Genomic DNA, 24,294 nt, shown 5'->3' with positions numbered 1-24,294 from the left:
TTAGACATACCTGGTTGGGGGCTTCATTTTCTTTTTGACACCAAGATAAAACTTCATCAACCTAAGAGGAAACATCTTGTCATGTTTGGTGCTCTGTAAGGGAAGAACACATAATGTTCAATTAAGTAGATTTAACATTTTCTTAATATTTCTATAAATATTAATTACCTCATTCAGAATTCTTTATTTTATTCCATGTTTATGACTATACTAAAAGTTTTAGCAAATAGAGACTGATTTGCTTATAATATGATCAAATAAATAAACTTAAGTAGAAAATGTAGAACATCATAAATGATACAAATATAGGGTCTAGATGATTGAGTGGTTTGGGCCATATTTTATCATTAAATGTAAAGACAATGAAATATAAATGAATAAAATAATTAATAAAATAATAATAACAGGGCGCATAGAGGCTGAGCAACTGGTGGGTGGGAGACCAGGGCTGCCGGGGAACAGAGAGATCTCTGCGGAATTCACACGGAAAGTGCACACCCTAACTTGCCCAGCCTTGCCTTGCCCGTTCCAGCGATTGGGAACAGAAAATTAGAACTTCTGTTTCCACCCGGAGGCGACTTCAGGATGCAGAGCGGAGCCTGGCACATCTGCCACCCAGAACGGCGACTCATAGACTCTGAGCAACTGGTGAGTGGGAGACCTAGGCTGCAGGGGAGCAGAGAGATCTCTGCGGAGTGCACACAGAAAGGGCACACCCTACCTTGCCCTGCCCTGCCTTGCCCAATCCAGCAATTGGGAACAGAAAATTAGAACTTCTGTTTCTACCTGGAGGCGACTTCAGGACGCAGAGCGGAGCCAGGCCCATCTGCCACCTGGAACAGAGGCGCATAGAGGCTAAGCAACTGGTGGGTGGGAGTCCTAGGCTACCTGAGAGCAGAGAGATCTCTGCAGAGTGCACACAGAAAGTGCACCCCCAGCCTTGCGCTGCCCTGCCCTGCCTGATCCAGCAACCAGAAACAGAACATTGGAACTTCTGCTCACACCCGACACTCTGAGGCATAAAAAAGGGCTTAGCCCATCTGACACCTGGACCAGTGGAGAACCAGGGTCACAGACCAGAGACAAGGGAAAGGCAAGAACATATCACTGACAACAAAATGGCAAGAGAAAAGAGAAAGAGTATATCCCAAGGAAACCAAGACAATCTAGCAACACCAGAACCCAACTCTCCCATAACAGCAAATATCTGAATTCCAATAACTCCAGAAAAAAAAGACACAGACCTGAAATCATACCTCAAGACGCTGATAGAGTTACTTAAACAAGAAAGGGAGAAAAAGCAAAAAGATTCAGAAGCTTTTAAAGAAGAAACAAGAAAAACACCTGAAGAACCCAAAGAACTAGAGTAAAACAGAACCAAAGAAATAAAGGAATGGAAGAGGGAAATTAAAACAGAAATTGACACAATAAACAAAACGCTAAAAGAGATAACCCTTGAGTCAGAACACCAAAAAAAGAAATCATGAGTCACAGAAGAAAGCATTTCCAATAGATTACAAGAAATCGAAGAGAGAATCTCGGAGGCAGAAGACAACATTGCAAACATAGACAAAACAACCAGAGAAGATGCAAAAATCAAAAAGCTCTTAACCCAAAATGTCCAGAAAATCCAAGACACAATGAAAGACAGAACCTAAGGATAATAGGAATAGAAGAGGGAGAAGAGTATCAACTAAGAGGCACAGTAAATATCTTCAACAAAATCATAGAAGAAAACTTCCCTACCCTCAAGAATGAGATGACCACGAGCATAAAAGAAGCCTTCAGAATTCCAAATAGGTTGGACCAGAAAAGAAGTACCTCCCAACACATAAAAGTAAAAACATCAAGTGCCCAAAGTAAAGAAAGAATACTAAAAGCAGTAAGGGAAAAAGGTCAGGTAACATATAAAGGCAGACCAATCAGACTCACACCCTATTTCTCAACAGAGACTATGAAAGCTAGAAGAGCCTGGACAGACATCATGCACTCCTTAAGAGAGCACAAGTTCCAGACCAAGCTGCTATACCCAGCAAAACTATGAATCACCATCTATGGAGAGACAAAGATATTTCAAGACAAATCAAAATTCACACAATATCTGACCACAAACCCAGCACTACAACGAATTATAGGTGGAAAACCCAATACAAGGAGGGAAAATACAGCCTAGTAAAAACAAGAAAACTCCTAAACAAGAAAACTATAAGAAGAAAAAAACACAGACAAAACTCAACCCAAAAAAGGAATAATGGCAGGAAACAGAAACAATTATTCCTTGATATCTATTAAAATAAATGGTCTCAACTCCCCAATAAAGAGACATAGACTATCAGAATGGATACATATAAAAAATCCAGCCTGTTGCTGCATAAAGGAAACTCATCTCAGAGACAGAGACAGACAGTATCTCAGAGTAAAAGGGTGGGGAAAAAACTTCCAAGCAAACAGCTCCAAGAAGCAAGCTGGAGTGGCGATTCTAATATCGAATAAAGTAAATTTCCAACCAAAAGTTATCAAAAAAGATAAGTAAGGACACTTTTTACTCATTACCTGGGAAATATGACAGGAGGAACTCTCAATCCTTAACATATATGCTCCAAATAAAAATCACCCACATTCATAAAAGAAACCCTACTAAACCTCAAAAATACATTTCACCCCACACAATAATAGTGGGAGACTTTAATACCCCACTCTCACCAATGGACAGATCAGGGAAACAGAAACTGAACAAGGACACTGCAAAACTAGCAGAGACTTTGAACCAACTGGAATTAATAGATATATACAGAACATACTATCCTAAAGTAAAAGAATACACCTTCTTCTCAACACCCCATGGCACCTTCTCGAAAATTGACCACATAATTGGACACAGAACGAGCCTCCATCGATACCAGAAGATTGAAAGACTCCCATGCATCTTCTCAGATCACCATGGTCTATGGCTGGTCTTTAACAACAACAAAGACAACAAGAAGCCCACATACACATGAAAACTAAACATTGCTCTGTTAAAGGATAGCAGGGTCAAAGAAGAAATAAAGAAAGAAATTAAGGATTTTCTAGAATTCAACGAAAACGAAAACACAGCATACCCAAACCTATGGGATGCAATGAAAGCAGTATTGAGAGGAAAACTCATAGCCCTAAGTGCTTCCAAAAAGAAACTGGAGAGAGCTCACATCAGCAACCTGACAGCACAGTAAAAGCCCTAGAACAAAAGGAAGAAGATATACCCAAAGAGTAGACTGCAAGATATAATCAAAATTAAGGCAGAAATAGACCAAATAGAAACAAAAAGAACCATTGAAAGAATCAACAAAACAAAGAGTTGGTTCTTTGAGAAAATCAACAAGATTGATAAACCCCTAGCCAGACTAACTAGAGGGCAAAGAGAGAGTATCCAAATTAACAAAATCAGAAAGGAAAGTGGTGACAGAACTGAAACTGAGGAAATTCAAGAAATCATCACATCCTACTACAAAAACTTATATTCCACAAAATTGGAAAATCTGGAGGAAATGGACGAATTCCTAGACAGATACAAGGTCCCAAAGTTAGACCAGAACCAAATAAATCATCTAAATAACCCTATAACACCTAAAGAAATAGAAGAAGTCATCCAAAGCCTCCCAACCAAAAAAAGCCCAGGTCCAGACAGGTTCAGTGCAGAATTTTATCAGACATTTATTGGGGATATAACACCAATACTTGCCAAACTATTCCAAAAGATAGAATCAGATGGAATATTACCCAACTCATTTTTTTGAGGCTACTATAACGCTCGTACCTAAACCACACAAAGACCCTACAAGGAAAAAGAACTTCAGACCAATCTCACTTATGAACATTGATGCAAAAATACTCAACAAAATCCTTGCAAACCGAATCCAAGAACACATCAAAACAATCATTCATCATGACCAAGTAGGCTTCATCCCTGGGATGCAGGGATGGTTTAACATAAGGAAATCCATCAATGTAATCCACCATATAAACAAACTCAAAGACCAAAATCACATGGTCATCTCACTAGATGCTGAGAAAGCATTCGACAAAATCCAACACCACTTCATGTTAAAAGTCCTGGAAAGAACAGGAATCCAAGGTCCATACTTAAACATAATAAAAGCAATATACAGCAAACCAACAGACAACATCAAACTTAATGTCGAGAAACTTGAAGCAATCCCACTAAAATCAGAAACTCGACAAGGCTGCTCATCTCCCCCTACCTATTCAACATAGTACTGGAAGTCCTGGCTGGAGAAATTAGCAAAATGAAATCAAAGGGATACAAATTGGAAAGGAAAAAGTAATATCATCACTATTTGCAGATGATTAGACAATTAGACAGTAAAAGGAGATCAAGGGGATACAAATTGGAAAGGAAGAGATAAAAACATCACTCATTGCTGATGACATGATAGTGTACTTGAGTGAACCCAAAAATTCCACCAGAGAACTCCTACAGCTGATAAACAAGTTCAGCAAAGTGGCTGGATACAAAATTAATTCAAAGAAATCAGTAGCCTTCCTATACTCAAAGGACAAACATGTGGAGAAAGAAATTAAGAAAAAGGTACCCTTCACAATCATCACAAAAACTATGAAATTCCTTGGTGTGACTCTAACTAAGCAAATGTAGGACCTGTATGACAAGAACTTCAATCCTCTAAAGAAAGAAATTGAGGAGGATCTCAGAAAATGGAAAGATATCTCATGCTCATGGATTGGAAAGATCAACATCTTAAAAATGGCCATCCTACCAAAAGCAATCTACAGGTTCAATGCAATCCCCATCAAAATTCCAACCCAGTTCTTCATGGAATTGGAAAGATCAATGTGTAATTTCATATGGAATAACAAAAGACCTAGAATAGCGAAATCCATCCTCAACAACAGAAAAACATCTGTGGGAATCACTATCCCTGACCTCAAGCTATATTACAAGGCAAATGTGCTGAAAATTGCATCGTACTGGTACAGAAATAGGCATGTCCATCAATGGAATAGAATAGAAGATCCAGAAATGAGCCCTCATGTATATGGTCACCTGATTTTTGACAAAGGGGCAGTAAACATTCAATGGAAAAAGGACAGCCTATTCAACAAATGGTGCTGGTCCAACTGGCACTCAGCATGCAAAAGAATGAAAAAAGACCCTTTCTTATCTCCTTGTACATAGCTCAAGTGTAAGTGGATCAAAGATCTCCACATTAAACCAGATACACTAAAACTATTAGAAGAGAAAGTAGGGAAAACCTTAGAACACATAGGCACAGGAGAAAATTTCCTGAACAAAACACCAATGGCTCAAGCTCTAAGGTCAAAGATTAACAAATGGGACTTAATGAGATTGCAAAGTTTCTGTAAGGCTAAGGACATCGTCAAGAAAACAAAACGGCAACCAACAGAATGGGAAAAGATCTTTACCAACACCACATCAGATAGAGGCCTAATATCCAAGGTGTACAAGGAACTCAAAAAGCTAGACACCAGAGAATCAAATAACCCTATTAAAAAATGGGGTACAGAGCTAAACAAAACATTTTCAGTTTAGAAACACAGAATGGCCGAGAAACATCTGAGGAAGTGCTTGACATCCTTAGCCATCAGGGAAATGCAAATCAAAACAACCCTGAGATTCCACCTCACACCAGTCAGATTGGCCAAGATCCAAAACTCAGATGACAGCAGATGCTGGAGAGGCTGCGGAGAAAGAGGAACACTTCTCCACTGTTGGTGGGGTTGCAAGCTAATACAACCACCCTGGAAATCAGTCTGGCGATACCTCAGAAAATTGGATATAGTACTACCTGAAGACCCAGCTATTCCACTTCTGGCATATACCCCAGAGACACTTTAATACAGAACAAAGATATATGCACCACAATGTTCATAGCAGCCCTATTTATAATAGCCAGAAGCTGGAAGGAACCCAGATGTTCCTCAGAAGATGAATGGATACAAAAATTGTGGTACATATACACAATGGAATACTACTCAGCCACCAGAAACAATGACTTAACCAAATTCTTAAGAAAATGGCTGCATCTAGAGAATATCATCCTGATTGAGATAACCCAGTCACAAAAGAACAGACATAATATGCAGTCACTGATAGTGGGATGCTAACCCCAGAGGCTTGCACTCCCCCAGAAACAACTCACAGACTGTATGAAGTCCAAGAAATAAAGAAAACAAAACAAAACAAAAAAAATATTTACAAAACAAGAAAACTTTAACTATTTCCATGTTACATTTTGTTTTACATGTACCTTAGCTCATTGTAACTATTAAGTTTTCCAGGCATACAATCAAACCTTGAAAAAAATCAAGTACTGACTAAAAAATATATTCATATAGTTTTATGTAAAAATTATGTTAAATGTGAAAAAAATGTATTGACAAAAAATGTATAATTTTAAGCTAAAAATGTTTAAAATCTGTACATTTATCTTTGTTTTGTAAAATAATTTGGTTTTATAAAAAAAGAATAAAAAAGATTTATCTGGTGAAAAAAATTAAAAAAATAATAATAATGAAGTCAATTTTATGCAATATGAATTTTACAATTGGATAAAACAGACCATGTACATGCAAAGGTACATAATAAATTGTTCTAAGTAGTTAGACTGATGAATATTATCAAAAATAACTTATAAGATATATTATAAAAGCAATTTATGCTGTTTCTGGATCACTTCTGTGTTCTCCAAAGCCCTTTGGACATATGTATTTATTTAAATAAGTATCTGAAAGTTGTTAAAAGATGTTGCAGAAGAGGAAGGGAAAGATTATATGAGCCAGAGGCAGAAGCAAGTGAAGGAAACAGCACAGTGTAATTGTGAAAAGCTACTGTAATGGTTAAACAACAACCACCACCACCACCATAACATCTATCAAGTGTAGTCCAGTGATTAGCAAAAAATGAGTTCACAGTTACCCTTATAAATATAGAACACACCACCTTATACAAGTTCTGATATAGCCATTTGCTAGAACCTCAGATTATTTCATAAAATTTCAACTATTTAACTTGCCTATATGTTATATATTAAAGTGTTACTGTGATATCAATTCTTTATAACAAATCAAACTTGAAAAGTAAAAAGTAGAAGCTATTTTATAATGTTGAAAGCTGGGCTGGAGAGATGGTTCAGTGGTTAACAGCACTGACTGCTCTTCCAGGGGTCCTGAGTTTAATTCTCAGTAACCACATGGTGGCTCACAACCATCTGTAATGCCCTCTTCCGCTGTGTCTGAAGTTAGTGTGTCAGTGTACTAACATATATAAATTAAATAAATATAAAAAATAATGCTGAAAGATGATTTTAGAGAGTGGGAGCCTGAGAACTCAGAGGAAATAGTTTTAGAAAACATAGCAAGAAAGTAAGGACCAATGCCTTGTGACAAGTGCCCTCTGGTAGTGAATGAACTGTGGGATTTTCACGGAGAATTTAGATCTGCACAGTGGTAACTATCTTATTTTCACTGAAGATATATGCACACACAGTTCATGAATTAACTTCCCTTTTGGGCTATTAACAGTCACAAATGGGGAAATTATGAATAACATGTTTTTATAATCTAATTAAGACAAAGTTTTTATCTTTAACAATCTATGTCCATATCTTTGCTTATTTTTTTTTATAGACACTCAATATATTCACATGAAAATAAGGTCTCTTTTTAATAGAATGTTTGATTTGAACTGCTTTTTGCTTTAATTTTGCTTTTTTCATGAAGCCAAATAAACTAAGTTTTTGAGAAAAGTTCTCATGTGGCCTCAAACTCTGAACTTACTACACAGCACTGCATAACCTTGATTCATCTGTTCTTATTTCTCAAGTGGTAGGTGAAAGGTCTCAGGACAGTTTGAACGTGGCCCTGGAAAGCCACACTCTTCTCCCACATTATATCTGCAGGACTAAAAACCCTTAGGTTATATTCCTAAAACTAGCCACCGAGGTCTATTCCCTTATTTGGCCACTCCTTCCTCCTGAGGTTGAGTACCCTGGTAAAGCTACTACAGTATTGAAGTTCATCAATCAAAGCCCCCCTTTATTTATGAAGCTCAAGAAAAACAAAGGCCAAAAATAAAAAATAAAGCCCCAGTCCTTCTTAGGGAAAAAGAATAAATGTATAACACCCCCTCAGAGTGTGGTACACCTGGACCTTAAATCATTAATAATCCAAGAGCTAAGATAATATACTTGGTATTCACAGCTCATTATGCTTAATCTATGTTCAACAAGAAATCTGCTACCATGTTATGTCCTGTCCTACATGTACTTCATGCTTATGGTAACTAGTGGGATTTCAATGCATGCTATCAAAGCTCTAACAGAATTAAGTATTGACAAAAATATTCATATAATGTTATGCCAAAATGCCTTTAGAAATCTGTATATGTATCCCTCTTTTTTATAAATAAAGTGGTAAGAAAAAAAAGAAATTTCAGTTAAAAAATAATTCTCTGTAAAAACAGGCTTTTACAGAGTGTGGTTTGCACCTAATATGTGGAAAGGGAAGTCTTGCTGTACTGGGGTCTCCTAACAGAATTACAAAAATGTACCACAACCCTGAGTGTTTACCCATTCTCAAGTTTTGATTAATGCAAGATATTCTGGTACAATTGACAGAATCTTGTTTTCATGGTCTTGTGAATTTTGATGATTACTATTTTAAATTATTTAATTATTCTGTTAGCCCAAGATATTTTAGATTTCAATATGTGTGAAAATTAAAATTAAATATTTTTGTTGACAATTATTCCATTGGAATTTATTTAATAAAAGCCCATAGTTAATACTTACAATTTATGTGACATATTTCTAAGAATTAGGTCTGGATACAGAATTCTTTTTTTAATTAACAACTTTATTTTAAAAAAACAAAGATAAATGTATAGATTTTAAGCATTTTTTGCATAAAAGTATACAAATACATTTTTGTCAGTACTTGGTTTTTTTAAGGTTTGATAGTGTGAATTAAGATCTTAATAGTTACAATGAGCATAAAGTACATGTAAAACCAGATGTAACCTGGAATTACAGAATTCTTATACTGCACTTCATAGTGCCATTCCTCTATACTCACTTTTATATTAAGTTGCATTATTTAATATTTTCTGATGTGTTACATATTTTAATGATTGGAAAAATATTTCATTTTCTTATTCCCAAAAGTATTTGCTATTATTCTTATCTACTTTTCTTTTGAGATAAACTATCATGTTCATACAGTTTTAAAACAACTCTGAGGTTAGAAATCAATATCTGTAAGATTACACAAATTTTATCAGTGATGTTCTATAGTTCCCTTCATATTAGCTTCTATTTCTTGCTAAGGGCATTTAATAATACTTGACACACAGTCTAAGTACAAATGAGAAATTAGTTTTGATATCATTCTTATTGCTGGCACTAGCGTGGCTCCTACCTCCATTGATGGCACCACCCACAGGTGACAGGGTCCTGGCTTATCCATTGCCATGGAAACAGCCAAGCGATCTCAGGGTATACCAGTTCAGACAGCTACACACAGTTAGGAGTAAGTGACTTCACTACCCCCACAAAAGACAAAACCTCCCTTTTTCTCTCTTTTCTTCTCCTCTCTTCACCCTGAACCCTGTCTGTGAAACCTCTCCACGTGGAACCATGTTTTGTTGTGGTTTGTCTGGGGCAAAGAAATCTATTCCAACACTTATGACTTGGTAATTTGTTGAATTTTAAGGAACAAACTTTTAAAAACGTAAATGCCTTTTTTTGTGTGATCTTGAGGTATGTTCTTTGAGTACCCCTCTATAGGTCCATCCAAGAAGTGCAAAGCTGACCACTAAACCTGCATACTAAAGGGTAATTCCTGCTTACCTCTGTTGGAAGATTAAATCATACTACAACTGAGGCTAACATCCTCCCTGGCAGTTTAGGTGGTTAATCCTTGCATGCATGCATGGCTAAGGCAGCAGTTTCAACTGAATGCCAATGAGGGCATCTGCATGTCTTAGAATGCCAATGCTTATGAAGAAACAAAATCCCCCAGGTCACTCCTGCCATTTATGCTTATCACTTTATATCCCACTCAAGTCCTGACTAGAGAGGCAAATCAGGGACTAGAAAATAAATCTCTTATAAGTCTTTCTGTTCAAGTTCAAACTGATCATGCATAAGGAACCACAAAGTTCCCAATGGAAAGTTCTACAAAAGTATATTTGAGTTTACATCTCTTTGTCTCTCTCTGTCTCTGTCTCTTTCTGTCTCTGTCTCTCTCATGTCTAATTCCTGATGAATGCCCCAGAAAGCTTAAAAAATTAAACTTTCATGATCTACAATGAGTTGCTTGAGTTATTATATTTCTAAGTGAAGTTATTAACTACTTCAGTTGAATAAGTGAGCTTCAGAATTGGGCCTTGGGCTATAAGGAATTTGCTTATTAGTGCAACTGTTAAGGATCACTTCTCCCCCCATTTGCTTTTTTTCACACCATTGAGTGAGTAATGGCAATATTCATTGAAACCTCTCACCTTTTATGTAAATCAGTTCTGAGCATATTTTAATTAACAATTTATGTGTAGGGAAAAACCTGTGAAAACAAAATCTATCTTCCCTGGTGTATTACCCTAATTTGTTGTTAATGAACATTCATAAGTTATTTCTAATTAACAGTTGGTTTAAAAGTAGTTCTCAGTTTATAATTTTTTTAATTTCTTTGCAGAAAATAACTTTCTAAACGTATATAGGGCACATATATTAGTAAAACTGTCCCAGAACCAAATTTTTACACTTAATAATTAGACTATAATTTTATAACTACGGTCCCCATGATTTAAAACCCTGGGTGCTTATAAGATATTGCAGAAAACCCTGAATATATGTTTGTCTCATCTGTGAGTGCCCAGCACCCATCTATACTAGATGAGAGCTTCCGCTGCCCTGGGACTAGAGACTGATAGAGATGGTTGCAAACACCATATTAGTGCAGGGAATTAAATCAGGGTCCTCTGTAGGAGATGTAAGTGCTCTTAACTCTCTAAGCTCCACTGAACCACCTTTAAGAACAGTTGGTTTCAGATGAGAAAGCCCAATTATCTTCCAATAAATTGTCAGTCAAAATACTAAGCTAAAGTATTTTTTTATTTTATTAATTTATTTTATATATTAATTTATTGTTCTTAGGTAATTTCATCATAGAGCTTTTAAAATCTCATTGTAGAAATAGATTCTTCACTGCTTAGTGGTTATATAGTCTCTGGTTAGTTATGTGAAATCATTGTGACTCAATTTCTTCATTTGTCATGAAAGAGTAGTAATAGTCCCCATTCCAGGGAGCTTCTAGAAAGAATGAAAGGAAGCTAGCCAATGCCACATAGTGTGGTGCCTGACAATACTAACACTATTGTTATTTGGTGATATTGTGGCCATGATGCTGTTCTTTCTATTACTGAAAATAATTAAGAGCTTTCTGTTTGAATAAGAGCTTTGATTGGACAAAATATTCATGCTGATTATTCAAACCCTTAGAATGGCCTCTAACTGAAAACGCAACCCTGTACCTACTTGTCACAAGTATGGAAGATCAATGATCAAGTAAACCAGAACAAGCTGTATGGCTCACTATAGAAAAGTAGACAAAGTTAACAAGGTTATAGTTTACATCAATAAAATAATCGCCTATAAAGTCTATATTTGATTTTCAATGAAATAGATATATGATTCAAGAACTTTAAAACCCACTCATACATTTTGAAACATGTAGGTATCTTAGTTCTTGAAGGCCATATGAAGCTCAAGAATAACAGAGGCCAAATAGTGAAAGCTCCAGTCCTTCTTAGGAAAAAAGATCAGTGTATAGCACCTTCTCAGAGTGTGGTACACCTAGACCTTAAATCATTAATAATCCAAGAGCTAGGAATATAGCCTTGTGGCAATTTTTGGTATTCAAAGATCATTATGTCTAATCTGTACACACAAAACTCTGACTGTTTCCATGTTACATTCTGTTCTACAAGTACTTTATGCTTATGGCTAGTGGGATTTCAATGCATGCTATCAAACCTCTAAAAGAACTGCCAAAATGCTTTTAAAAATCTGTACACATATCTCTCTTCATTAAATAAAGTTGTAAATAAATAAATAAGTAAAGGCATGAAAAAAAAGTTTAGTTTTCCTCTGCAGAGAGAACAGAAATCAACTACATGATATTTAGGCAGGCTCTTTTTTGAGTGTGTCAGGTGAAATAAGAAGACAGGGAAGGCTTCTCACTAGCTACTATTTCACCTTCCTGCTCCCAGGGACCTCTACAGCTGGCTATTTTTCTCTTCAGGCAAAGCAAATACTTTCTGAGTTCGTTCACCATAGAGTGAGCCAAATGGTTGTAATATAGCTCTATACTGATTGTTGTATTTCCATAATTTGTGTTGTGACATGCACTAGAAATCTAAGTAGTAGTATTCTATCTGTGACCATATCGCTCTATTTATGGGCAGTTTTGTAAATGAAGTTTCCATTTCATTTATAACTGCTTGGATATTATTATTTGCAGGTAGATGAATAACTTTACACAGAAACTGTTAAAGAATCCTGCATAATATGATTTCACCCTTTCACGAACTATTTATAAGCACTCCAGTTACTTAGCATCCCTCTCCAAATTGGAGCTGTCACACATGATTTTCATTAAAGCAAGTGGTTTTTAGAAAAGTACACTAATATCTCTAAAGCTTCCTTCATGTAGTATTTGCTCAATCATAATATCCCGATTAGACATTTTGATTTTTAGATATTAATATTTTGAATATTTCTGTTCATTCTGCAACTTGCCTCATCCTATTCTTTTGGATATCTTAGTTACCATACTTTTATGAAAATATTTTTATACATTTCATGTTTCAAAAATATCTCTTACACATCAACATAGTAAAAATGGCCATCTTGCCAAAGGAAATATACAAATTCAATGCAATCCCCATCAAAATCCCAAATCAATTCTTTATAGAGTTAGAAAAAGAAACCCAGAATAGCAAAAAAACATTCTCAACAATAAAAAACCTTCTGGGGGATTCACCATTCCTGCAGGAAGTCACCAGCAGGATGGTTGCTTCTAGTGTCAGATGAAGACTAAAATACCCATAAAAACAATAACATATATGCACAAATCCTGCTTATACAATTACCTTTGGATCCTTGTAAATAAAGAGATGTCCATCTCGTAAAACAACACATCGGTCTTGAAATTTATTCCCAGACAGTATTTTAGATGGTTCTTCTTTGAGTTTTAAGATACCTTCTTTGATACTTTTCTCTGTAAAACAGAACACAACTTTTGGAAATTGGATACATTTCACTTCTTGGAGATATAATAAAAATCATTCATACATTTATTTTTTAAATATTTAATTTTAGTTATGTCAATTAAATACTTTGGTGTGCCTATGTGTATGTGTCTGTTTGAATGTATGCCCTACTAGTATGAATGTCACTGGAGGACATTAGTAGGCATTAAGTCACATGATTTAATGAAGCTAGAGTTACAAATGACTGACAGCTGCCCAATGTGAGTGCTGGGAACTGAAATCTGAGAGTAGTAAATGTTCTTAATCACTGAAGTACCTCTCCAGCTCTATATATTTTAAAACCTTGAAGACTTTATTTTATGTCCATTCTTGATCATAGAGCATAAGATACTGGTCTTTTGTTCAGGAAATTTTCCCCTGTGCCTATATGTTTGAGGTTCTTCCCCTACTTTCTCTTCTATTAGTTTCAGTGTATCTGGTTTTATGTGGAAGTTCTTGATTCATTACATAATAAGTTAAATTTCACATAAGTGTGACCCAGGATATAAGCAGTGGGCAAGATTCTAAGTATAGGAAGGTTTGCATGATGGAAGAATATGGAAAAATGAGTTGGAAAGAAAGAAATGGTCTTAAGTTCATATGTACTATCAATTGAAAAAGAGTAGCTACTTCATAGAATTATTAATTTATTTATTTATTCTTAACAAACTTCAGGCAAGAGATTTATTGGGGAGAAATTTAGAGAGTTTTCTGCCTCTGAATGGGAAGAGAGACAGCAGAGGGTTTGACTTTTACAGGCTTTTCAATGAGCTAGAAGAAAAGTACAGCTTTGACAGAGCTTGGAGTCAGACCAGGGTAAGGAGTTTGTCCATTTGCTTCTTACCCTACAAGCACTGTTGCTCTGATTCTTCAAATATTGAACATGGCAAAGGAAACAGTTGTACAAAGAAGAGAAAAGAGAAACATTTCACTAGTGAGAGGGCAGTAATTCATAAAAGCGTAAGTTGAACGCTAAAGTACAAGAGCACTTCACATAGAGTCAGGATATAAAGAAGTCAAAAAGATAAAATCCATTGCAACAAATGATGGGATAAGTATCTATATGCAATCTAACCTTATGCCTTTTAGAGCCACATAAATGCCTTTTGGATGACTTGAAAGACCTCTGGAAAAACCCTGCCCCATGGTGGTGAGAGACAAATGAGTTGAATCTTCCTCAGATAACCAAGAACAGAGTAAATAATAAATCCACTAAAATTTAACATGGCAAACTTAGAAGTAACCTACTGAGCTTACTTACAAGAGTGTGGAAAAAGTTATTTATAGGAACATGAACAACTCCAAAGAAACTGCATCTCTGAAAGCTCCCCCCACCCACACAGCCTTTTTAACAACTTGGAAAATTTGCATCTCTAGAGCATACTGAATGACTTGAAGACAGCTCAATGGAGTCAGAATCTCCTCACCACTTGTACTGCTTTGGTAATCTCAGGTACTGCCTGGAAAATCTTGGAAATTTCAGAAACTCCCTGAGAATTTCCAGTTATTGTTTTCTAGAGACTTGTGAATTTTGTTTACTCCCTGAATCTTAAGGAGCCTCCCTTCAAGACAGAATATTTTCTTTCAGAGGAAATTGCTACATAGCCATGAATAGCATACCAAGGTTCTTTTTTTTTTTTTTAAATTCTTGTGTTGATGGCATTTATAGGTGAGGCATTTTGGTGACCCTCAGGATTTTAAGAAGGTCATGAAGGTGCCTCCTATAAGGGCATGATGACTTTTTTTTTACAAAACAAGAGAGAGTTTAATAATATTTTTTCTGATAGTTAACAAACAAAATTTAAGACCAGTTGCTTCAACTACAATAAACAGTCAAATCTATGACGTGAATGAAGGAGAATGTGTGTGATTATTACTGTAGATTGCATTTGGTAAGATGGCCATTTTTAAAATGTTGATCTTTCCAATCCATGAGCATGGGAGATCTTTCCATTTTCTGAGATCTTCCTCGATTTCCTTCTTTAGAGGTTTGAAGTTCTTGTCATACAGGTCCTTCACTTGCTTAGTTAGAGTCACACCAAGGTATTTCATAGTTTTTGTGACTATTGTGAAGGGTATCTTTTCCCTAATTTCTTTCTTCACATGTTTGTCCTTTGAGTATAGCAAGGCTACTGATTTGTTTGAGTTAATTTTATATCCAGCCACTTTGCTGAACTTGTTTATCAGCTGTAGGGGTTCTCTGGTGGAAGTTGTGGGGTCGCTTAACTACACTATTATGTCACCTGCAAATAGTAATGTTTTACTTCTTCCTTTCTTATTTGTATCTCTTTGACTTCCTTTTATTTTCCAAATGCTCTGGCAAGGATTTCCAGTACTATATCAAATAGGTAGAAGGAGAGTTGGCAGTCTTGTCCAGTACCTAATTTTAGTGGGATTGTTTCAATTTCTCACTGTTTAGTTTGATGTTGGCTACTGGTATGCTGTATATTGCTTTTACTTTTTTTAGGTATGGACCTTAGATTCCTGCTCCTTCAAGACTTTTAAAATGAAGGGGTGTTGAATTTTGTCAAATGCTTTCTCAGTATCTAGATGATTATGTGGATATTTTCTTTGTGTTTGTTTATATGGTGGATTACTTTGCTGGATTTCTGTATACTGAACCTGCATCCCAGGGATGAAGCCTACTTGATCATGGTGAATGGTCATATTGATGTGGTCTTGGATTCGGTTTATAAGAATTTTATTGAGTATATTTGAATCAATGTTCATGAGGGAGATTGGACTAAATGTCCCTTTCTTTGTAGGGTCTCTGTGTATTTCAGGAATAAGTATGATTGTGGCTTGAAAGAATGAGTTGAATAATGTTCCTTCTGTCTCTATTTTGTGGAATAGTTTGGAGAGTCTACTATAAAGGTCTGATAGAATTCTGCACTTAACCTATCTAATTTTGGGTTTTTTGGTTGGGCAGTTTTTTTTATGACTGCTTCTATTTCTTTTGGTGTTATGGGACTGTTTAGATATTTTATCTGATTCTGATTTTACTTTTGAATCTGGTATCTGTATAGAAATTTGTCCATTCCCTCCAGATTTTCCAGTTTTGTTGAGTATAGACTTTTGTAGTAGGATCTGATACTTTAAATCTCCTGCATTGCTGCTGTTATGTCTCCCCTTTCATTTATGATTTTATTAATTTGGATACTCTCTGTGTGTCCTATAGTTAGTCTGGCTAAGGGTTGATTGGTCTTGTTGATTTCCTCAAAGAACTAGCACCCTGGTTTTGTTGATTTTTTGTATGGTTCTTTTTGTTTCTACTTGATTGATTTTTGCTCCAGGTTTGATTATTTCCTGCCCTCTACTTCTCTTGGGTGTATATGCTTCTTTTTGTTCTAGAGCTATCAGCTGGCCTGTCAAACTGCTACTGAATGCTCTCTCCAGTTTTCTTTTAGAGACACTCAGAGGTATGTGTTTTCCTCTTAGTATTGCTTTCCTTGCATTCCATAGGTTTGGGTATTCTGTGCTTTCATTTTCATTAAATTATAAAAAATCCTTAATTTCTTTTTTTATTTTTTTTCTTCACCATGTTATTGTTGAGTAGCACATTGTTAAGCTTCCATGTGTTTGTGGGCTTTTTGTTGTCTTTGTTGTTATTAAAGACTAGCCTTAATCCATGGTGATCTGATAGGATGCATGGGAGTATTTCAATCTTCTTATACCTATTGAGGATTGTTTTGTAACTGACTATATGGTCAATTTTGTAGAAGGTGCTGTGAGGTGCTAAATATAAGGTATATTCTTCTGTTATAGGATGAAATGTTCTATAGATGTCTGTTAATTCCAATTGGTTCATAACCTCTGCTAGTTTTGCTGTGTCTCTGTTCAGTTTATGCTCCCATGTTCTGTCTATTGAAGAGAGTGTAGTGTTGAAGTCTCCGACTATTATTGTGTGTGGAGCAATATATGCTTTGAGCTTTAGTAGGGTTTCTTATATGAATGAGGGTGCTCTTTTATTTGGAGCATAGATATTCAGGATTGAGAGTTTGTCTTTTAGATTTTTCTTTGTATGAGTAAAAAGTGTCCTTCCTTATTTTTTTTATAACTTTTGGTTGAAAATCTATTTTATTTTATGTTAGAATGGCTACTTCAGCCATTGGATTTTTTGTTTATTATACTTTTTATGCTGGATTTGAGGTCAAATATTGTGTAAATTTGGTTTTATACTGCAGTATATTGGTCTCTCCATCTATGGTAATTGAGAGTTTTGCTGGATAAAGTAACCTGGGCTGGCATTTGTGTTTTCCTAGAGTCTGTATGATATCTGTCCAGGATGCTTTAGTTTTCTCATAGTCTCTGTTGAGAAGTCTGGTGTAATTCTGATTATTCTGCCTTTATATGTTACATGTCCTTTTTCCCTTATTGACTTTAGTATTCTTTCTTTGTTTTGAACATTTGGTGTTTTGACTATTATGTGTTGGGAAAAATTTCTTTTCTGGTCCACTCTATTTGGAGTTCTGTAGGCTTCTAGTATTTTCATGGTCATCTTATTTTTAAGGGTAGGAAAGTTTTCTTCTATGATTTTGTTGAAAATATTTACTGTGCCTTTTACTTATATTCTTCTCGGCCTCTTCTACACCTATTATCCTTAGGTTTGGTCTACTCACTGTGTCTTGGTTCTCCTAGACATTTTGGGTTGGGAGCTTTTGGGGTTTTGCATCTTATCTGACTGTTTTATCTATGTTTTTTTATGTTGTCTTTGGCCCCTGATACCCTCTCTTATATCACTTGTAATGTGTTGGTGAATCTTGTATCTATGACTCCTGATTTCTTTCTTAGATATTCTATCTCTAGGGTTTCTCTTTTTGTGATTTCTTTATTATATCTATTTTTCTTTTTAATTCCTTTACCTGTTTGGTTGTGTTTTCCTTTAGTTCCTTGAGTCATTTCTCCTAGTTCTCCTGTTATTATATGAGGGAATTATTTATGAGCTTCTCGAGATCTCTATCATCCTCATGAAATTTGATTTTAAGTCTAAATTTTGTTTTTTTTTTCCGGAGTGTTGGGAAATCCCCTATTTTCTGTGTTGGGAGAAATGGGTTTTGATATTGCCAGGTTGTCTTGGTTTCCATTGTTTGGATTCTTATACTTTCCTCTTGTCATCATGTTGTCAGTGATTATAGGTGATCAATTTGTTTCTGACTGGTGCTTTTCTCTCCTAGGGGTTTAAAGGCCCATGGGCTCAGGAGGGAGATTTCTCCTGGATGTCTGGCTCTTTGTGGGCAGGCAGTGAGTTCTGATGGCAGTGACTCAGTTCTGTCTTTGTGGGCTCAGATGTGAGAGCTTGTGTGAGACTGTTCTGGGAGTTCAGTCCTCTGCCTACAGGTCCTGAGTTCTAATGGCGGTGACCTGGCTCTTTCTTTAGGCAAAAAAGGGATTTTTTTTCCTGAGAGCACCATGATCTCTGTGCCCCGAGAACTCCTGTTGTTCCTTTGTTGGATATCTGGCAGGTCTCTGAGTCAGGCTCACACTTGGTCCAGGTGAAAAAGCACCTGTGCAGCTATTCTGGGAGCTCAGCCTCCTATGAGCAGATCCTGAGTCCTGGTGGTGGAGACCAGGCCTGGCCCTCACTTTTGTCCATAAAAGACCCCTTTCCAGAGAACACTGAATTCTCTGCACTCTGAGAACTCCTGGTGTGACCTCCCTGGGTCTGTGCTTTAGGCTCACTCTTGGTCCAGGTGGAAAAGCACCTGTGCAGCTGAGCTGGTCTAGGAGCTCAGCCTCCTGCAGGCAGATCCTGAGTCCAGGTCCTTCACAAAATGATTCCTTTTTTTTTTTCTTACAACTTTATTTAAAAAAGAGAGATACATGTACAGGTTTTAAAAAGCATTTTGGCATAAAACTCTATGAATATATTTTTGTTAGTACTTGATTCTTTTGGAGGTTTGATAGTATGCATTGAAATCTTACTAGTTATTATAAGCATAAAGTACATGTAGAACAGAATGTAACATAGAAACAGTCAAAGTTTTCTTGGTGTGTATAGATTAAACATAATGATTTTGAATACCAAAAATTGCCACAAAACTATATTCTTAGCTCTTGAATGATTTAATGTCTATGTGTACCAAACTCCAAGAGGGTGCTATACACTTTTTTTTTTTTTCTAGTAAGGACTGATTCTAATAGCAGAAATTGGTAAGTGAAAATGGACTTCGGAAAAATCTAATTTACCTTTGTTAGTGTAATAGATCTGAAGAGTGAAAGCACTCTCTAAAACACCAAACCTCAAAGCAAATGATCCAGAGTGTATACTAACAGGCACTATTTCATTTGTTTTTCTCTCATCAAATTTCTACAAGCTTTACTGCCACTCGTGCATGGCTACTTAGAGCTTAGTGAAACCTGTTGAGATACCACTTCAGATGAGAGAACAAATGCTTTCCTCTAATACCATTGAGCTACTATTTTATAGTAAGAAAAACTCTTAAGAACAAGGGGTATAAAAGCTGGAGTACAGCTTCTGCCCTGAAGGCAGAGTTCAATGCTCAGTGCTGTGGTCTTATAAAAATTGCTATGATGAAGTCTAAATACCAAGTTAAATGAGGTTTCATTCTCTTTATTTCAATGTTTCAACTTTAATCCCTAGGGAAGAAATTAAATTTTATTATCTTTCTTTTTATGTTAATTAACTCATAACTACAATCCCCATGACACTAAATGATTCTCAGCAATGGAATACTTTTCCTGAACAAATACACATAGATTTTTAAGCAGCGGCAAGAAATATTTATTTCATGTACTTGTATACATTGTATAAAAAGTACTTGTATAACACCCATTAGCTCATTACCTTAAATAAATGAGCAGTAATTAAATGCTGTATGACCATAACTTTAATTCCTACTTATAGTAACTACAATTTAAATGGTTCTGGCAAAGTAGGACAGCTGAGGAAATTACAATTCTCAAAATTGAGCATATATGGTACAATAAAATTCTGAAGTTAGGAAGTGATGAGAGGAAGATTTCAAATATCTTCAAACACATGCTTATACCATAAAATGAGGAAGAAACTGCCATAGAATCAATACAACTCAAGATAAACATACCCAATATATCTAGAAATGAATGACAGCTACTAAAGAGACAGTGATGGTGAAGTAGGTTAGGTACTTTGGAAAGAAGAGATACTTAGCAAATGATATTTTAATGAAACTTCTTAAAATTGCTATAAATTGAAGGCAGGGTATCACACTAAGCATGTTCTATGCCAACTTTGTTTTAACATGATGTTAAAACAATAGCTATCTGTTACTTAGAAAAAATGTGGCTGCATCTGTTTAATCTTGTTCTCATAGCACTGATATCTACTTGGTCATTGGGAACTTGTAGAGCCTACCTCCAGCAAGAAGACAGAGTACCAAGTGAGAGATGGGGTTGCCATCCCACAGTCAAAACCTTTTACACATAATTGTCATAACTGCTCCTGTTTGAAAGAACTGCAGGGATGGAAACGAAGAAGAGCTTGAGTAAAAGAAGGTCCAGTGATAGGCCCAAAGTGCAATCTAGCTCAAGGGGAGATGCCAAGGCTTGACAGTATTACTGATTTATGGAGCACTCACAAAAAGGAACCAATCAAGACTCCCCTCCGAAAGATCCAACAAGCAGCTGAAAAATTCAGATGCAGATTTTTATACCCAAGAAGCTGATGACTCCTATGGTTGAATAGGAAAAAAAGCTGGAAGAAGCTCAGGAGGAGGGCAACCCTATAGGAGGACCAGCAGTTTCAATTAACCTGGACCCCCAAGATATCTCAGACACTGGACCACCAACCAGAAAGCATACACCAGCTGATATGAGGCCCTCAACACATACAAAACAGAGGACTGCTGTGTCTGAGTTCAGTCAGAGAAGATGCACTTAACCCTCAAGAAACTGAAGGCACCAAGGAGTGGAGAGGTCTAGTGGGGTAGGGGTTGACATCCTCATGGAGACAAGATGGAGGGAAGGTATGGGATAGGGAATAGTCAGAGGGTGGACTGGGATAAAGATAAAATCTGGAGTGTAACAAATAAGATTAAATAAAGTTAAAAAATGAGTGGGAAAATGATCTTTACTATCATTTCTTCAGTGTCTTTTAAGAATGATTTTTTCCTTAAGTGAATAATAAATTATCATTGCAATCACATTTTATTTGCTTACATATTATTTTTCTTTAGATCCAAACTGTTGGGTGTGACAAATATCCCAAATGGCATAATAATTCTAGGCAGTCGCTCTGATTTAAGAGATACTGGTCAGTATAGACACATAAGAATTGAATACCTAATCTATCTCAAAATATAAAAGACATTAAGAAAGTCATGGGTACTGAAATACATAGTCTTTGCTGAAAACCATTACTAAGGAAAGAGACCTTTTAAAATATCTACAGCCAATTTAAACAAAAAATATTCCAAATTTTAATACATGTACAAAGAACAATAATAAAATGTTATTTTGCTTAAAAAATCTGAATTTCAATCAAACTCTTTTAACACATAAATAAAACATTCATGGAATAAAAAGTAATGTCTTTTAAGCTGTTTATTGAGTCCACAATACAACTATAAATAGAAAATTCTCTGGTCAAAAAGTTTACTTATGGTTTCACTCTCATTCACTTTGTGAGATATAGATTAATTCTTTGAAAAACAAATGTGCTACCCCTAATTCTTTTGTAAGATGAATGCAGAAAATACTGGATTAACATGAAACTTTGCTAACAGTCTACTTAAGAGATTGTTGTAATCAATTGTTTGGGAAAAAAGGAATGGATTAATGAAAACTCGGCTTTATCATAAAGACTAATCACTGAACTGTCATGCATATCTACTAGCAGGGGAAACATTAGTTTTATTCCAGGTTAGCCCTCATGTTCAGGAGTAGTTGACCAATATGGAATGGACTACAGGGTGTGTGTGTGTGTGTGTGTATGTGTGTGTGTGTGTGTGTGTGTGTGTGCATGCCTGTGCTTTTAATTTGGTTAGAGTTTAGTGTTTTTTTTTTTTCAAGAGAGACATGGATTGTTTTATTTTCTTGTTGTTCTATTTTTTTTTGGGGGGGGGGAGCTGTTGTGCAGGTAAGGGGAGAGAATCTGAAGGACTTGGGGAAGAGGGAGAATAAGATCATGACATATTTAAATGTAAGAATCATTTTAAAAAATAAAAAAAGGATAATAAAGTGCAACCTTTGGTATGCTTTCTCTCTTCTGATTGAGTTCCTCAGTGATTACAGAGAATGTTGAGAGAGACCTGGACACAATAATTGACTCAAACCATCAAGAGGGTACAATGGAATATCTGACGCACTATGGTGATAACCAGTTTCTTAGCAGATCGCAACACAGACTTTCTCATGTTTTTCTTAATTAACTAAATCTGCACCATCCTGATTTTTGGCATAAGTGAACAACCATGAAGGGTATTCCTGTTTAGAAGAATTTGCACAAAATCTTGTTTTCATAATTGTTAACTTTTAATTTCATGTATTTTTATAAACACATGGTCAGGATAGTAGTAATCTATCAACAGTTATGCTACTGCATGCAGGTATAAATTGTAAACAACTGCATATATAGGCAATTAGACAACATGAGAAGAATATTACCTCTAAGAGGATAATACTGGATATAAAAAATTATTTCTATTTAAAACAGGAAAGTGACCAGATATGTGTCATGATATTAAAAAAAGAGATGAGTCACAAAGAAATTACATTTTCTTTCCTATTTACATTTTTGAGGGGTCTAGAAATAGAACCCATGGTCTTGTAAATTCTTGGAAGATTTAATGCTAAATCTACAAAGCTCAAGCTTTCCCTAACATATTTTCATTACTCCACTTTCAAAAAGAATAACTGACAAATAGCTAAAAGATACTCCACAGATGTTCTAAGTGGACATCGGTGTCATTTAATTTAGAAAAAAAAAATTATAGAGACCTCCTCTGTGCTTTTCAGAATCATTAGCAGTATCCAGAAACTAAATATCAGAATCTTTCACTCCCTCACATTCTCCCATGTTGTGACTCTCACAGATCTACAGACACCCCTATATGTCTCTGAAGTATGTGTGGGGGGAGAGGGGGAGTCATGACCTTCTCTAGCTGAGAAAACTGGTCTGTGACATAAATGTTGTACTCACATAATCAGGTGTGAACAGGATGGTGTTCAAAGGAACAGGAGGGTAGTAAAAGGATTTAAAATAAGATACATGTAGAGGCTATGTTTCTGTACTAAAAATGGCATGTTTTTGCTTAATAAAAATAATCTGAGATAGAATAAAACAAAAAAGACAGTATTATGAAATTAGAAAACTTTTGTAAAATTAACCAATGGACTGAGAAGAATTTCAGAGTATACAGTTGTGCTGAGCATGTCCACAGCATCTCAGAGCTTCCTCACCAACCTGCCTTTTAATTTTAATTTTTAAAATGTTTAAACAATAGACCAACTTATTTTCAAAAATAGTATCTATTAATTGTAGAATGTGGGACAAGTTACATTCTCTAATTTTCACTTGTGAAATGGAATAACATAAAAATTGACACAGACTTCTAAAAAAAGGAGAGTATTAAAAAGACCCTGGGGCAGAACCTAGCATTATTATGATGTTAATTAGACACAGGAATAAACTGCACTTAAGTTTGTATCTATATGCTCATAGATTATTATAGTTCTCAAACCTCATCAAAGAGGTTTCTTTTTGCCAATTAATAGAGATCAGCTATAAATCACTGTGTAGAGAGTAAGACACTGCAGAGTGTGCAGCACAAATGGGACTCTGATATCATCCTTCCTCTCAAGGCAGTAGAAGAGAACAGTAAGTGGATGTCTGCAGCAAAACAGTATTTTGGACATGAAAATGCATTTGAACTCATAGGATCATAGTTGGTACTGCATGCAGAAAAATTCAAAAGAGGCAAACAGAACAAAATCCCAGTCTGAATAAGGGA

General features: G+C 35.8%; 1 protein-coding gene across 1 annotated transcript in view; it reads right to left on the bottom strand.

Moving 5' to 3' along the window:
* The window catches only part of ARAP2 (ArfGAP with RhoGAP domain, ankyrin repeat and PH domain 2), a gene marked incomplete at both ends in the record, with an annotated part of 211,369 nt that overhangs the window by 15,061 nt on the left and 172,014 nt on the right, over positions 1-24,294 (bottom strand). Inside the window, 2 exons of the mRNA XM_080913098.1 lie at positions 11-93; positions 13,187-13,314. Coding sequence (XP_080769224.1) covers positions 11-93; positions 13,187-13,314 — 211 coding nt within the window. The remainder of the gene's footprint in view (positions 1-10; positions 94-13,186; positions 13,315-24,294) is intronic.

Source organism: Micromys minutus (assembly GCF_963924665.1).
Source record: "Micromys minutus genome assembly, chromosome: 1".
NCBI lineage: Eukaryota > Metazoa > Chordata > Mammalia > Rodentia > Muridae > Micromys > Micromys minutus.
The sequence above is the reverse complement of the archived record's forward strand: the minus strand, read 5'-3'. Positions and strand labels throughout refer to the sequence as shown.